The 17,993-nt window shown below is 35.2% G+C and overlaps 1 protein-coding gene across 5 annotated transcripts in view; it reads right to left on the bottom strand.

Annotated features, from left to right (window-relative positions):
• The window catches only part of SMCHD1 (structural maintenance of chromosomes flexible hinge domain containing 1), a 234,804-nt gene that overhangs the window by 76,894 nt on the left and 139,917 nt on the right, over positions 1-17,993 (bottom strand). For all 5 annotated transcript variants that reach the window (XM_078153486.1, XM_020970644.2, XM_020970647.2 and 2 more), the window contains exons 38-42: positions 12,899-13,025; positions 12,592-12,711; positions 11,492-11,577; positions 4,862-4,984; positions 388-578 (exon numbers count right to left, since the gene is read on the bottom strand). In XM_078153486.1, the coding sequence (XP_078009612.1) occupies positions 388-578; positions 4,862-4,984; positions 11,492-11,577; positions 12,592-12,711; positions 12,899-13,025 (647 nt within the window). The remainder of the gene's footprint in view (positions 1-387; positions 579-4,861; positions 4,985-11,491; positions 11,578-12,591; positions 12,712-12,898; positions 13,026-17,993) is intronic.

Genomic DNA, 17,993 nt, shown 5'->3' with positions numbered 1-17,993 from the left:
GTACAGCACTGTATTAGTGGGATATCCCCATTCTTGGAATGTTAAAAACTTGTATTCAGCAAATACTATGGATCTGCTTCTTTTTTGGTATGTACACGCATATAATGTAACAATCTTCAGAAACTAAATTTCAAATGTGATCAGTTCCACTATATTATCAATATTAGCACTGATAAAAATGGCAGTGTAGCTATGAAGCACTTATTAATGGTGCTCAATAAATATGACAAAATTTGCAATTATTTAAGTGATTTACTATTCTGTAAGTTATTTTAAATGTCTTTTTTAAAATTGGCCTCAATTTAAATTATTTTTATCCAAAAAAGAAAAAGAGCTTAGAAATGTACTTTAGACAAAACAAAATGTTTAAGTTCACATTTTTCTAACCTGTTCCAATCTGGAAGAGTCTTCTTATAAATAGAATCAAGTGGCAACACCTGTTGTCGACCCTGAGTTTCATCAAAGATTCTACGTGCAGCATCAGTGGTCAGAGTAACCACGCAGTCCATGTCACTTGCCAAATGCCAAGAAATAACCTTTGCAGCTTCATCATCTTCAATCTGTGCCAAGTGTGCAATCTATAAACCACATTCAAAATTAAAATTTTAAAAATGCACAAAAATGTGAAGATTTTAAAAATCCAAGTGTATATTTGCCTAAATAATAACACTTTTGATGGTTGCAAAGACGTATCTTGAATTTAGGAATCTTGAAAATTTTAACATTTTCCAATCCACTTAAAAACATACTGATAACACTCTAGGGTCAAAAAAACTTGTTTACTGGCTCAAATCTTTTACACTCAAAGTTTTGTACAATTTTGTCCCTAAATAATTAAATTCTTTAGATCTGAAAAGATGACAAATGAAAAAATAAGATATTTAACATTTTAACAGACAATTCATACACCATTTAAAATACAGATGCTGAGAAAGCTTCCTCAAATATTTGTACATTTATTACATTAATAAAAATATACTTTAAAATAAATTTTGTAGATTCTCACTATTCTTTCACCTGAAATGTTGCTTATCTGAGAGACTATGGTCTCATAATGTCTGCCTTTTAACAGTAACTTCCTAGTTCAAGTTTCACATAATGTTAGAATATCAGTCGTGAAAGTTGGCTCCAGCTCGTCCACTTACAGTTCTTTTGTACACTTCTGGTTTTGTAATCAAAGCTGTCACACACTACTGTGAGAGTCACCAAAATCATTATGCTTAGACCACAATTTTCCAGGATTTAACCAAGGAGAAAAAGGGAAATGAGGCAGGAAGAAAATGAGAGAAACTAGCCCAACAGTAACTGAATATCTGCAGGAAAGGGAAAAGAGCACTATCAATGTTCTTATTTCTTTATGATCAAAGGGGACAGATTTCAATTGTGCAACACTCACATTCACCTTGGTTACATAATTAGGTTTCATTTATGGGTAGTCCCTATTTTTGAAATCATGGTACAACCCAAAGCTAACTTCCTGGTAGATACGTGAGCAAAAAGACATATATATATACTAAAGCATCTGTTGGTGAAGATACATGCAGAAGCTGGGTCTTTCAATTCATCGTGTCATATTCAGAGTTAGCCGAAAGTCAAAAGTTCTAAGATGTCTATATCAAAAGCAAAAACAATACTTAGATGTCATTTATTTACAAAATAGAGGAGGAAAACAGTACTCTTAGATCTATATACAAATTCTGAAAATAGATTAAAACTACAGATAATTTTAAATGTTGTTCCTTCCAACTTCTACTTTGTTGAATACAACCTAAGCTAGCACTGCTATTTTCTTCAGTTATTAATTTTTCATCATTTAGTGGTATTGGCAGTGGCCCTGAAAAGATAAAATAATTTCAAAGTATTTTTAACCTGAGGAGAAAATTACTGAAGCATCCATCCGAGGGTTAAATCAAGTCATCCCCCCCTTCCAGACCTAGGGTAGACTCCCTTATTTGTTTGTGCTAAGTCAAGAAGGCATGGAGCTAACGAATAAAGAAAAAAAAAGACAAAGAGGTTAAACTGAGGAACAGTTCTTCTGCTGGCTGGGGAGATTAGATTCTTATCTTGGTACTGACTATTGGTTATTTACTAAAAAAGCCTCTCTTTTCAAGACTAAATTTTACGTGGCTAGGAAAGTGGCATAATGTTTGATTATTTGGCATTATGTCTGATCTCAGCAGCATTTAGATGCAGCAGGAAAAGGAAAAGATAATTTCCATATTGTTCCTATGATTCAAGCTGTCCAGTAACACGTGGAAAACTCTCAGCTCTAGTTTCCTTATATGGATAGAAATTTCTCTTTCAGGAAGTCATTAATTTTTTTTCTTAGAGTGAGAAGAAGAAAAAACGAAGTTAAAAGAAAGGAAACATCTTTTTAATGGATTAAAAATTTTGTTAAATCACTTCAAGTATTAAACTTCATTTAAGCTTTAGCAAATTATCTCTCACTCATACTTTACGACTGTTTAAATCACTTGAAACAGGGTGCCATTCTGCCTGAGTGATTGGAAACCGAATCTCTTATAAATGTTTAGGAATAAATAACCATTTCTACAAATCTATTTTCTTAAAATGCTCTAAATCGTTATTGATTAGAGAAATGCAAATCAAAACAACTCTGAGGTACCACATCACACCTATCAGATTGGCCAACATGACAAAACAGGAAAATGATAAATGTTGGAGAGGATGTGGGAAAATTGGAACGCTAATACATTGTTGGTGGAGTTGTGAAATGATCCAACCATTTTGGAGAACAATTTGGAACTATGCCCAAAGGGCTACAAAAATAGCACTTCTAGGGCTATATCCCAAAGAGATCAAACAAATGGGAAAAGGACCCACATATACAAAAATATATATAGCAGCTCTTTTTGTGGGGGCAAAGAATTGGAAATTGCGAGGATGCCCATCAGCTGGGGAATGGCTGAGCAAGTTGTGGTATATGAATGTAATGGAATACTATTGTGCTATAAGAAATGATGAACAGGCTGACTTCAGAAAAACCTGGAAAGACTTATATGGTCTGATGCTGAGTGAAGTGAGCAGAACCAACAGGACTTTGTACACAATAGCAGCCACGTTATGCAATGACTAAGAATGTTAAACTGAACCCTTCTCAGCATTACAACGATCTAAGACATCTCCAGAGGCCTTGGGATGGAAAATGCTGTCCACATCCAAAGAAAGAACTATGGAAGTCGAATCGCTCTCACTTATTTTTACCTTCTGTTGAGATCTGTTTCATCTTTCTGATGGTTCCTCCTATTGGTTTTAATTTTTACTTACAACTTCACTAATGTGAAAATTATGTTTAATGGGTATGTAAATGTAAAGCCTATGTCAGATTGCGTGCCGTCTCAGGGAGGGTGGGGGGGAGGGAGAAAAAGGGAGAAAAATTTTCAACTCAAAAGCATATGGGAAATAAATAAATAAATAAATGGAAAAACTAAAAAACACAGGAGATTTTTAAAAAATCTATTTTCTTACTGAGAATATTTTACAAAGATAAAAAAGACCAAGAAACTACACATCTTGTTCCACAATCTGTGTGGTTTTTAAGCTTTGTAAAAACTATTTTTTCAACTTTTTTTCAGAATTTCTAATTTTTTAAGCCAGTACTAAAAACGACTACCCAATCTTAATGTAAACACTATGCTACCTCTTTGATGTGGTTCTACATAGGCTACTAATGAAAAGAGGTACATTCCCAAAATACTCAATGCTACTATCTAAGAAAACTGGCTATCTGACTTTATGGCATACTGTTGATAAATAACCTCAAAGTAGAAATTTATTTTACTTGCTCAACAATGAAATTTGTTGCCAAACTAGCCAACATCCAGAGTTGATGAAAAATTAAGAACGGTTTCTCATCTTAATTCCTGACAATATTAATTTCATTAGTGCACCCCTGCATGGTACTCAAAAAGTCTGACAATAAGTGTTACCTGCAGAGGAGGAGGAAGTGCTGCACTGAGTCTAAATGCATCACTTCCTTCCGCTCTGTAGGTATTACTACGCTCAGAACAGTTTTAGTAGTATATAAGGGTAAACCAGAATTCAGGAGCCTGAGGAAAGAATAGGAAGAAAAAAAATGTACAGACAAAGATGAGGAAAAGCAAGCAAAAAGGGGATACAAACATACTCATGCATATACACACTAAGAAAAGTCAAAATAAAACAAAAATTTAGAGAAGAAAAAGCTGAAAATAAAAAAGAAGAATGTAAAGGAAAGTATCAAGCCCAACTAGAAAGAGAAAGAACCTATTAAAAGCTGAAAATATACTGATTAGGTTAGAAAATAGATAAAATTATGCATATGCAACTGTAAATAACCCCACTCACCTGGAAAAAGACAAAATTGACAGAGCAAAAGACAAAAAAAAATGCACTATTTCTGCCATTAAGAAACATATTCAAATTGTACTTGTTTTATAAAAATAAATTATCAGAGCATGTTGGAACACATTTGTCAACGTTTCAGATTCAGTACTCACATTAAATTTTGATCTTTTTTGTCAACTCTTCTTTTGTAGTCTCATTCAAATCTGAACCACTGGTAAAGATAGCACCTACTTATAACCTGATAAAGCAAAGAAAAGCTAAACAGGAACAAAGCCCTAACAGAACAACTAACCTATTTATTTAAATTCTACCACATCTTATCACTGGGAACAGGACTTATTAAACTATTGGTGTGTATGTATTTCAAACTTGGCTAGAGCAAAAGCAAACATTGAAGAAGGAAGAGACATGCTATTACTTGGGCTAATTACACAAATAAGACAAAAATGAAGATGAGGGAGAGAAAATAACCTAAACTACTCTTCAAAAGAGTTAAAGAGAGAAAGAAACTCACCTTTCCTAAAATGTCTGGATTGCCTTTAGGGCAGTTTGGAAGAGTACATGATCTCCTAGGTTGCTTCTTTAGTCCCTCTTGTTCTGATAACTTTTGTTTCAGAAGCATATCAATATGAGACAGCTGTAAATTACAAATGAAGCACAAAGCATCCATTAAGCACTTACTATGTACCAGGCACAGTGCTAACAGCTAAGAAGTGAGACTGTCCCTGACTTCAAGGAGCTTACATCCTAACACGAGGAAACAACCCATATAAGGGAGTAGTGGACAGGGAATGGAATTTGAGCTAGAGATGACAGGGATGTCAGTTGATCCACTGGGCACTCAACTGACATCCCTTTTAATGGTACTGGGATTTGACTACTGTGCTCAGAATAAGAATTGAAAATATAGGGGAAGGAAACCTAACACAGTGGGATAAGACAGACAGGAAGAAATAAAATGACTAAAACCGTAACTGTCTGAACTAATTTTCCTTACAGAGTTAGTTAGGTGGAAGAGTAGATAACGTGCTGAGCCTGGAATCAGAAAGAGCTAAGTTCAAATTCAGTCTTAGACATTTACTAGCGAGAGCTATTTTTACTTCTGGGAGACAAGATGTCAGAGTAAGCAGTGAGTCTCTCTCACCCTCCCTTACTGACCTTGAAAAACCCAGAGAATACCACCCAAGGAAAAATCCTGGAATACTGGAGCCAGCAGAAAGACAAGGTACAGCAGTCTCTTAGCTCAAGAGGCTAGGAGTATTAATGGGAAAAATCCTCCTTACTGTGGCTAAAGGGGACCAGTACAAGATGGGAGGTGTCCCAGCAAGCCAGCAGCAAACCCCATCTCGGCAAACCATCGGGAGATCCCGGGTCGCAGGGTGGTGGAGCAGGCAAGAGCATGCCATCTGTCTCTGTCTCTCTGTCTCTCTCTCTCCCTCTACCCCGTATCATTGTTTTATTTAAGAGTCCCTTCTTCTGGACTAAAGTAAGCTATTAAATTGCACTGGTTGATATGCAATGTTGTTTAGCCACTATCTCTGTTGTTTTACCAACTGCTGAGGTGATCTTTCTTGTATCCCTGACACTCTTCACTTTGAATGCCTCACTGAAAAACCTCCAATGCTAGCCAATAATCAATCAATAAAAATTTAATTAGCACCTACTGTGTGTCAGACACTTTGCCAAATGCTAGCTACAATGTCTTTTCTTAAACACATAACCTCACTTTTACTTTACAGAAAAAAATCAAATTCATCCATCACAAATTGCCTTTTTCCTGTAGTTTCAACCTCAAAATTTCTCTTTATTTTCATAAGTCTTCTCTTTATTTATTCCAGGTTCAGAGGATGAAGTGACCCTTGCCTTTTGTTGGTGCCTTTGATATGATCTATGCTTATCCCCTTCCACATCACAGGGGTTAGGGTCATGGTCTGTAAAACATAAAAATTTTTGGCCCTTCCTTCATATCTCATTGAAGTCTGAATTTTTTCTTTTTCTTTTATGGGGCATTTAAGTACCCAATTAAATGTGGGTTAAGTATTTGGTCACAGGTTTATATATGTATGTATGTGTGTATATATATATATATATATATATATATACACACACACACACATACATATATATATATGTATGTATGTATGTATGTCAATGTCAAGTAAAAATACTGTATGAAAAATACAAAATATAAAAAAAAATTTTTAATGAAACAAATTTGGGGAAAATAATGCTCATCATACTACATGGATAACAAAAGACAAACTCTGAAATTCCTTAGTTTTGTGATTACTACTTTGTATAATCTTCCATTTTTAACGAACTTGTTTTCAAGTACTTTAGGCAACATTAACATGCTTATATTCACTTTGGGAAGTAGGTAGAAGTCACTAAAATTTGTTTTCAGGGCTTTCGTTAAATAAAGCTTGGCTAAGCTACTTAGAAGACTGTTACACTTAAGAGAAATCTGATGGTTTTAAAATTTTTTACTGATATCTTCTCAGGAACTTTTTCTGTGTCTTCTGCTGGCCTTCACATGTCGTCTGCAGCTTACGCAAAACTTCTCCAAGATTCCCATTTACACTAATTTCTTATACTGACCCATGATATATTGAAATCACGATGGGGAAAGTCACGCTGTGAAAGGGATAACTGTACTTTTTATTTCTAATCTTCAAGCTTTTCCTATTTACTGGCTCCTATTTCTTAGCTCATTTCTTAATAAAACCTTAAAGATTTAAATCTTTCTTGTCCTTAAAAAAAGCTTCACTTGACTTTGCCTCTGCATCCCAAGCTACCATCTTCTTTCTCTCCTACCTTTCACTCTATAAATTCTACATTTGCAGAGTGTACACCCTTCTGTCTTTGGTTAAACATGATGTTTCTCTTCAAAAGGTGAACTAGGGAGCGTTAGGTCCAACTGCAGATTATATGGGGTGTAAAAATCTAGTTTGTTTTCTTAACTTTCTGGTTTCTGAGAAGAGAATAATAAATATTTAAGTTAAACTTTTTTTTAAAAACTAAATTCTTAGAAAGGTCTGTCTACAAATTGACTCCATTTGCTCATCACCCTCTTATTTCTCACTGCTTTGCAACATGGTTTCCAACCTGAACATTCAACTGAAATTATCTTTTAATTGATAAATCCAAAGGCCTTTTTTCACAGTCCTGATTCTCTCCTTGACTTTTCTGCAATTTTTGACAGTTAACTACTTCTGTTCTTCATGATACTCATCTTCTTCCATTAGATTCCATGACTATACTCTGCTACCTTGATTCACCTACTTTTCCAACTATTCCTTTTCAGTCTCTTCTACTAGATCATTATAACCCCCCCCCACACACACAGAGATACCCCCCCCCCCCCATAAAATACCGAATTTCTAAAGGCTCTGTGCTTGGATCTTTTCCTTTTTCTCTTTTGGTAATTTCATTAACTGACATGAATTCAATTATTATCACTCATGAGTTTATCTATAACCTATCTCAACTCTCTTCTGACTTCTAGTCCTACATAACTGACTGCTTGTTGAACACCTTCAACCATCCCACAAGAAGTTCAAATGCAAAACATTTAAAAATTAATTTTCTACCTAAAAACCCATCCCTCTTCCAAATGTCCCCATTTCTTTTGAATACACCACTGTATTTTTAGTCACCTCAAGTGATCCTTGACCTTACCTTTTCTTATCCCCTCCAACATCCAATCAAGTTGCCAAGTTTTATTGTAGAGGATAAATCAGACTACTCTTCCATCTGTTGTCTTTTGGTTACTGCCGTAACTTCTACCCCAGGTCGGACCCTAATCACCTTTTGCCCATCCTATTACAAAAAGTCATGTTTCCCTGCCTTCAGTCTTTCCAAACCTGCCTTATCCATTCACCACAAAGCTATTGAAAAAGTTCCGTAAAACATAATATCTGATCACACTAGCAAATCCCTCATTCAAAAATCCTCAATGGCTCCTTAGAGTCTCTAAGTCAAACTACAAAAGCCTCAATCCAGGATTTAAATTTCTCTACAATCTAGCTGCCACCTTGCCTTTTCAGTCTTATACAATAGTATTCCCCTTCATTCACTTTCTGTTCCACTCAACTGGCCTGATAGATATTTCCTACATAGAATATTTCAATTTCATCCCCCACACTTTTGAACATGTGGCCTCCAATGGCATATACTTTCACTTACCTATACTTATTAAAATCCTAGCTTCTTAAAGATATAAGTGCAGTGTTGTCTTCAACATGGCTCCTTTCCAATTACTACCACTTGCTCCCATATGAAATCACCACCTATTACTTTAACTGTAAGTAAGTGTACATACGTTGTAACCAACTCCCTAACCTTCATCCCTTTGCCCCTTGAGGCCTAGAATACTATAGGAGGTGGGATAAGTCACTTAGCCTCTCAGAGCTACAGGCAACACAATAAGACTCTTAAGTTGCAAAGAAATGTAGGCCTGTATTGGTGGATGAGGGATCCTTATCTGGGACTTTCCTAAATCAATGAAATTACAGGCCTAATACACATTCCTATATTATCATCAAAGACTTATACAAAGTAGATGACAAATGTCTGCTAAATGGTATTTGGACATGTTTGTACATGCTATCATATGCAATACATGCAAAATGGAAGTCACCATCTTTCCTCCTCCAAATTTTTCAATATTTGTTAAGGGTATCACCAAACTCCTATCCAACTGCATTGAGCCTTCCTAGATTCTTCATTCTTGCCCTCAGCCCTGCCCCCATTATCTAATCAATAAGTTACCAAGTTTAGTTAATTCTATTTACTGAACATCTCTTGCATCTATCCTTTTCTCTTCACTCACAGAGCCAACACCCTATGTGAGGTCCTCTTGAGCCTTAAGCACAAACTACGGCAATAGATGCCCTGATTAAGTCTACTTGTTTCTAAGCTTCCCTTTCTTCAATCAACCCTGCATGGTACCTGTCAAAACAATTATGATTACACACAGATTTACCCATGTTCCTCTTGGTTCAAAAACTTTTATGGCCAAAAGAATTAGGACTGGAAGTGTACTTAAGACATAATTTAGTCCAATCTCTTCATTTTACAGATAGGGAAATAAGTCCCAGAAAGGTTAAATGACTCGTTGAATTCACATAGGTAACAAAGGACAGAGTAAAGATTAAAATAAAGGTCCTTTAATATCAAATACCTGCTTATCTCCAAAGACAAAACAAAAAAACTCCTCTGTCTAGTATTAAAGGCCCTCCAGAATCTGGATGCAACCTACCATTGCCCATCCATCACACACTTAGTTCCAGTCAAAGTGGACTACTGTTTCATCAATTTAAAAATAGCCTCAAAAAGAGGGAACTTGGAAGAGTAAAAGAGTGCAGGATTTGAACGAAGTCAGAAAGCCCCAGGTTCAGACACTCACACTTTACTTTAGTTCATTTCAACAATAAAGCCTACCCTATCTATACAAGGTATTATGCCAGCCCTTGAAGATGTACAGACAAAACAAAACAAAACAACTTTCTCTGCCTTTAAGGAGTTTACATTCTATTGGAATATGGCTGAATGGCCAGGAGAAAAGTACTTAACCTCAAAGAACATTAAGGCTTATCTAAACTAGAAGTAGGTAATGTTAGCCTTTTTCTTATTTATTCTGAAAAGAAAATCTCATAAGACTGTAAAGTAAGAAAAAAGTTGAACTTGTTGGGCTCATAAATCAGTGCTGGATGAAATATGTCTATATAAACCTGTAAATGTTAAAGAAGAAATTAAAGTATTTAAGATCACTTTCATCTTATAGTTACATTTCACACAATTAAACATTTCAACAACTATTATTTTAAAAACTGACAAATTTTTAGTTTATGTGTCTGAATCAATAAAAAAGTAAATCAGTAAATAAGTAATGAGAAAAACGTGCAATTTATTTTTCTTTGTTTTGAACAAGCCTTTGGTAGAAGGGAAAGGCAGTACTCTGAATTCTTCTAGTTATCATGTTCTAAAAGGAGTTCAATCAGCAAATATTTTTTAAGTCTGTATAGGATCCCAAGTTATACACATATGATTCAACAACAATGATCAGTATCGCTATTAATGATTATTACTAGGGTGATAAACACACACAAAATTATTATTGCCTTATTGGATCAGGAGTGACTTTATGGAAATGATGCCTAAGCTAAACCTTAAAATGAATATATAGATTATGAGGTATGTCATTAAAGAAATTCTAGACAAAGTGGTGGGAACAGAAGAGGGAATACTGAATTTAGTCAGTAAATATTTATTAAGCCCCTCCTATATACTATCTAGGGGTGGAGAACCTGCATCCTCAAGGCCACATGTGGCCCTGTAGGTCCTCAAGTGCAGCCCTTTGATGAAATCCAGACTTCACAGAACAAATCCCCTTAATAAAAGGATTTATTCTATAAAACTTGGACTCAGTCAAAAGGCCACACCCAAGGACCTAGAAGGCCACATGTGGCCTATACTAACGAAGGCAAAAGACAGTCTTTGTTCTCAAGGAGCTCATAATCTAAGGGGGGCAACAAGGTTTGAATAACTATGTGTGAATAAGCTATTTACAGGATGAACAGGAAATAATCAGCAGAAAGAAGGCAGTAGCATGAAGGGGAATCAGGAGAGGCTTCCTGTAAAAGTTAGGGTTTTATCTGAAACTTGAAAAAAGTCCAGTATTTCTGGGGTATGGTAGCACTAAAAGGTAGCCCATAGTAATACAATGTCCTCTGGGAAAAGCCAGATATCTTGTAAATACGAGAGGAGGGAAAGAACGAAAAGGCATCTCTAGAAGCCACAACGATCACTGTTGTTGAATCATATGTGCATAACTTGGGATCCCGTACAGACTTAAAAAATATTTGCTGATTGAACTCCTTTGAGAACATGATAACATAAGACTTGGATAATCTCATCTAGGACATCTGATCAAACTACAACTGTAATCTATAACCAATACCCGCTCTATTAACCAAAAAAATCAGTGCCCTTATCACTACTAAGACTAAGTTCAGATTAATGTTAAAATATTTCTTGTATGATATAAATCATTTTCTCAACTTCGGATTTAAGAATAACATACACACATACATATATATATTTAATATATATGTGTGTTTATAATTATATTTGACAAACATACCTGTGGTGGTGTTGGAATGTTTATATGATGTTTTTTTAGCTCATTTCTCAAATGGACTTCTTTTGACCCTGCTTCTTGGGCTTGGCCTAAAGTAAGTAATACATAAAATAAATAACCCAGAACACAGTCCAGGAAGGATTGTTCATTTTTTATATGTCTTAAAGGTTTTCCATGCTTGATACTAAAACATGAAAATATCATGACATTGTTTTAGCTATGTATTCAACGTAGTAATTTTTATCCTGTACTCTAGAACTAGATTCATCATGATATTTTGGTGTCTAGAGAAGGCAAAATGTTTACCAATATTAAAGAATCTATATGTTAACATTCAAACATTAGCCATTCAGAAAACAAAAGGGCAAAACACAAAAAAGGGAGGACTTAGGAAAGTAGTGGCATCTTCTGCTACTAATTCTCAAGCCACACACCTGTCACCCTCTTTCCACTAGGTGCTCATCCAAAAGCTAATGAAATGAGGTAGACAATGTATACAAAACTCTATGTGACTATTATAATCAAGAAGTCAAAGTCTATCAAAGAGAAATGATCTATCCATATAGGTTGTATTTTTAATTAAATAAGCAATGACTGCTTTACTTTCATAAAAAGCAGTAATAGAAATTATTGCCCTTGTTCTTTGGTTCATTAGTATTCTGAAAACAAACAACCTAATGATTATGTGTATGTATAATGAAAATCATCATTAAAGAATATATTTTTAAAAGTGCATTAGAGGGGGCAGCTAGGTGGCGCAGTGGATAAGAACACCCACCAGCCCTGGAGTCAGGAGGACCTGAGTTCAAGTCCAGCCTCATATATATAACAGTTACTAGCAGTGTGACTCTGGGCAAGTCACTTAACCCCAACTGCCTCACCAAAAAAAAAAAAAATTCAAAAGTACATTAGGGCCTAGAGTGGAGGTATTGTCAAAATATATTCACATTTGTTTCCTTAAGTTACCTAATTTGGCTGCATAAAATCACATTTTCTTCTAAGGTATAACCAAAACCACCTTTGTTAATAAGTATATAGTTGTTAAACTGCTATTGCCATCCCCTCATAATAATTTACAATAACACTTGAATGACATGACTTACATTTCATTTCATTAATAAGCTGATGGCTGGCATCAAATAAATTTCGGTACAGAACAATGGACTGAGACAGCTGGTCTCTCTCTTTTGTAAGTGTTGCCATCTGCTGCTGCTTCCTAAAGTCTAGTAAAAAAAAATCACAATAATTTACTTTAAATAATATTTAAATGTTTATGCTGTAAAATTAATGTTTTCAATAAAACTGAATAACAGAAACAATTTGCCTAATTACACCTGAAATAACTATACTGCACATTAAAATAACACTAAGTGATTAAAGTTTTAAGTATCCCTGTCATGAAAAACTCACCATTATAAAACATAAATGGTAGACGGTATGGTTCCAATGCTCTTGATAAAGCTGGTAGTTGAGGTTCAAAAACAATAAAATACTCAGCACTGTCCCTTCCAGGGCTATTTTCTGCCAGTACTAGATCCTATGCAAATAAAAAAATATACCTCCAGTAAGAGAAACTAGGTTTAAAAAAGGCATTTTTCTACATCTATTATCACAGGTAAAATTTTACTCTATTTTAAGATAATTAACATATAGTTTATGTGTAAGTTTTGCAATTTTTGCCTTTAAGACTTAACATTCATAAGCATTCTCTAAACAAAAAAATTATCTATAATTTAAGTTAAAAGATTTTTCAATACATAATTTCTGAAATCAACTAATATTTTCTAAGAAATCACCTTGTTAAAAATTACCAAACTGAAATACTGCTTTTTTCCAAAATATAAATAAAAAACACAATCAGAATTACCAGAGCTCACTTGTGTTCTTAGGAGCAAAATCTTCCAAATTCGTAAGGTTAAGACCAAACAAAAGAGGAAAGAAGGTAAAACATACAAAAAATCCCAAACTCCCATGGCTGAGTTACAGTTACAACTGTTACCATGGAAGTAGACACTATATCCCAGGTGACTGAACAAGGTGCTCCCACGGGGTTGTTTTTCTTAGTATTTCTAAAACATGTATTAAAATAACAATACTTTTATTTAGTAGGCATGACAAAGTAGAATAAAAAGAATACAAATAAAATGCAAATAATATTTAAAATATTCCTATCATAGAGCAAATCTGCCCTAAAACCAGTACTAAAGGATTCACAGCCAAAACAGAATGCTGCTTTGTGAGTGTGATTTTAAATAAATATCAATAAGTAACGTCCAAAGCAAAGATAGGAAGTGAAAATACAGTCACTGAAAGTTGTGAGACTTACAATGAGATCCAAAGAAACTTAATTTAAAATAAAAATTAGCACTGTGTTATAAGAGTATATGTTCTCTGACCCCTCCCCCTTTTTTTTTTTCTTATTTCTTTTCTCAACCTTCATTTTCCTTAATTAAAGCCTGGGCTCTGACAAAATAGGATAAAAAGAGGCAGGCAGTTCAGAGTATAGAATAGGAAAAAGGGAAGGGTAAGAGATACTCATGAAATCTGGCAAACTGGATACCATGAAGAAGTACGACATGGGATATGAATATCAGTGGAAAGGAGAAGTAATTCTGAGAAAGATTATCCAGGAGGAAATGCAGTAATAAAATCCATCCTCCTGGGCAGTTATTAACCAAGCAATTTTCACGTTATAGGGTTGAAAATGATCTATATAACCATTTGTTAAGAAAATAAGGAACAGACTTTTACAAATAGTCTTTTTTAATAGAACACCACCTTTTCAGTCACACAAACATGCTGGGAATCAACCCTCTGCCCAGTTTCCTGGCCATCAGCTCCAAGCCATGTTGTCTCTACTTCAGTGATGATTATCTTTGCCTCCTTCCACCCTACAAGAATTTTGGATTCCACTCTTAAAATCAACTTCAGCTCTGATAAGGAGTTTTCTCCTTATGTCACCAAGAACCAGGATCACCACCTACATAGTGCAATACCCCTTCCCCACTTTTCAGCTCTCTTTTATGTGTAATCTTCTCCCATTAGAATGTGAAAGCTCCCACTTTCTCAATGCCTGTAATTGTATTTTCAATGCTTAGCACAGTGCCTGACACACAATAAGTGCATTTATCTTTATCTAATATATAATGCTCAAGTTGTTCCCATTCTTAAAATAATAATTAACTAGATCTGCTACCCCCTCAAACAATAAAACTATATCCCTTCTCCCTTCACATTCAAATTTCTACAACAGTTGCTTTTATTTCCTCACCTCCAACACATTTCTCAATCCCTTCCAACCCGGTTTTACAACCTACTTAACTGCTTTCCCCATCAAGGACGTCTTAACCTACTAAACCGAATGGCTCTTTTTTTTTTTTTAAGGGGAGTAAGGAGGGAGTCAATGGAGTCAAGTGACTTTTCCAGGGTCACATAGCTAGTAAATGTCAAGTGTCTGAGGCCAGATTTGAACTCAGGTCCTCCTAACTCCAGGGCCAGTGCTCTATCCACTGCGAAATGGCCTTTTCTAAGGGCTCTTTCTACGAGACCACCTCAATAACGTCAAATTTGCTCAATCACTCCTATTCCTTCTCTTTACAACTAGGTGGCAGGAAGATCTGAGTTTGAATTCTGCCTCAGACTCTCACTAGCAGGGTGACTGAGGCAAGTTACTTATCCTATATATGCCTTAGTTTCCTCATCAGTAGAATAGGGATAATGAATGATACTACTTACCCCATAGAGTTGTCCTGAGAATCAAATGAATTAACATGTGAAAAATGACATGTGTTATGTTATGTTATGTTATATTGATTTCCTTGCCTCTCGTCTCTTCTCTGCCCCTCATCTACTCCTCCTCCACAAAGGAATATCAAACTGATACTCCTAAAATATAGAGCACTTACAATTCTACTCAAAAATCTTCGATGGCTCTGTTCTGCCTCTAGGATGAAATAAAAAATTCTCAGTCTGGCATCTAAGGTCCTCCATAATCTGGTCCCCATTTGTATTTCATATGCTCTATTCTAGACATATTGAAATGCTGTTTCCCAATGACCTTCAGTCTCATGCTTCATGCTTCCTCCTCTGTACATGGAATGTAAGCTCCCTGTGAGTTAAGAATGTCATTCTTCTACTTTTATCTACAGATTTTGCAGCATGGCTGACATACAAAAGGCAGTTAATAAATATTTTATTGATTGGTGCTAAATTTTCTCATATCAATCTTAGAATCTTGAGCTTTTTTCAAGACACAGATGAAGGAGGTAGTCCCTCCTATCTGAGTCTCTTCCTGATGCCTACTATTAATGCTACCTCCCTTTTGAAATTACTCTATATCATCTTATATATAGTTTATATAACTTATTTATATACAGTAAGTTATAGTCTTCTCAGCCATCCCTGAACCACTACAAGATAAGCTCCTTGAAGAAATAACAATAACACCACCACCTAGCATTTAAATAGCACCTACTATGTTCCAGGCACAGTGCTAAACACTTTATAAACATTATCTTACTTGATCCTCATAATAATCCTGAAGAAAAAGGAGGTTAAATGACTTGCTAAGGTCACAGAGTTAGTGTTTGAGGCTGGATCTAAACTCAGGTCTTCCTGACTCTGGGCTCAGGACCCAATCCTGATGGTAAATACTTCTGCAGATAGTAAATACTTATTAAATATTAGCTGAACTACTGAAATGAGTGTAAGTGACTGAAAGGCATATAGTTTACAAGAGCCCATGATATATAAAATTTTAAAAATTTCCCTAAGGCTCTCTTCCTACAAGTTTTCTCCCATGTATTATGAACATGATCTAAGATTCGTTAATGGATACAATCTAGGTAACTTTTTGCCCACAGTGCCAAATGAAGTATAAGAAGAGACTGATATTCTCCATAGAGCCTCTGTCATACAGGATATGCTACAGAGTCAATAATGGGAGAGATTCCCCATAAACAGTGAAGTCCTCCAGAACCTTCCAGATAACATTATGTCAAGTGCATAGAAAGCCCCAGAATGCTAGTATACTAGTATTATACTAGAATACTAGTCTCTCCTCAATAAAAATCCATAATCACTGAAAAAAGATTACATAAAAGAAATTAAATGGAAACAACCTAAGGGAAAAAGAGGGATGCAGATGCATCCTGGATATAGCTGATCCAATGTGGTTTAAGTAGGTGGTACCTTACTTGAATACAAGAAACAGCAATAAAGATATCATCAAGGAAATGTGCGCTTGGAAAAGTAGATGGACAAGTTGAGTAGTGAGAGTGAAGGATAAACAGCCTGAATCCTGAATTATACAAATGGAATATTAAAAAACCTAAAAGGAAGGCCTCCAACATGTTGGAGAGATCCTTTACAAATGATTTAAGGGAAGATTAGAACAGAACACGATAAAAAGGTTTGTGAGAACTGCAGTCTACATTTGATGGAAGTCGCCACAATGATCATCCAACAAACTCATTGAAATATTTGTGTATTAGCTAGACTGTGTAAGCTCCATTTCAGCAAGTTTTTGTTTTCTCAACACTTTTCATAGACCTCAGCTGTAAGCACAGTGCTCTATAAACATTAAGGCCTTAATATATTAAAAGAAAATATCTGTGGTTGAAAAGAGAAAAAAAGTTGAGCAGTGAGTGTTCTTATGTGGAAATACATTTAGAAGTATGTGTGTTAAGATTTAACAAAATACTAGATAACAATATCCAAAAAAGATGTCAGAGTTGGATAAAATCTACTGAGAAATAGAATCTGTTTAGCAGAAAACAAGTCTCCTACATTTATTGTTCAAAAAAATCCGAATGTAAAGGAGTAGAGTTTCTATAACACACTTTATTGTGATTAGCCCCATATTATAAGTGAACCTAGAGACCTCTAGTGGTTAGAGGAAATTAACCAACAAAACATGGTTCTAAGCATACAGTCACTGGGACCAGATGCTATCACCTTATATTCAAGACTTACTGTTCAAAGCAGATCTTAGGGATCCAACTTGTTAATAGTTTACAAACAATAATTTATTTATTATTATATTTGAGAAGATAATGACCCAGTTACACTTAAATTTTCTAGACTTTTCTTTTCCCTTTCCTAGTGACAGGGGAAATCATTTAAGTTGGTAACATATATCAAATAAAATAAAGGTGGTTATATGTTGAGCTGTACCAATTCCTCAGGATATTTCATCATACGATTTCCTCGATATTTAGTGCTGATTTTGGCTCTTAACTTGTACTGTACATGTTTGAAACAGATGCACACCAATTTTAGTAAAAATGGGATTAACTGGGGGCAGCTAGTTGGCACAGTGAATAGAGCACTGGCCCTTTAGTCAGGAGGACCTGAGTTCAAATCCGGTCTCAGACCAAACACTTGACACTTACTAGCTGTGTGACCTTGGGCAAGTCACTTAACCTCAACTGCCTTTAAAAAAAAGGAGGGAGGGGGATCAGCTGACTGGGTTTCCAAAATGCTAACAAAACAATCAATGAAGGCT

This window comes from Phascolarctos cinereus, unplaced genomic scaffold, assembly GCF_003287225.1.
Source record: "Phascolarctos cinereus isolate Bilbo 61053 unplaced genomic scaffold, phaCin_HiC Scaffold_4;HRSCAF=312, whole genome shotgun sequence".
NCBI lineage: Eukaryota > Metazoa > Chordata > Mammalia > Diprotodontia > Phascolarctidae > Phascolarctos > Phascolarctos cinereus.
Note: the sequence above shows the minus strand (reverse complement) of the source record. Positions and strands in the feature narration are given on the sequence as shown.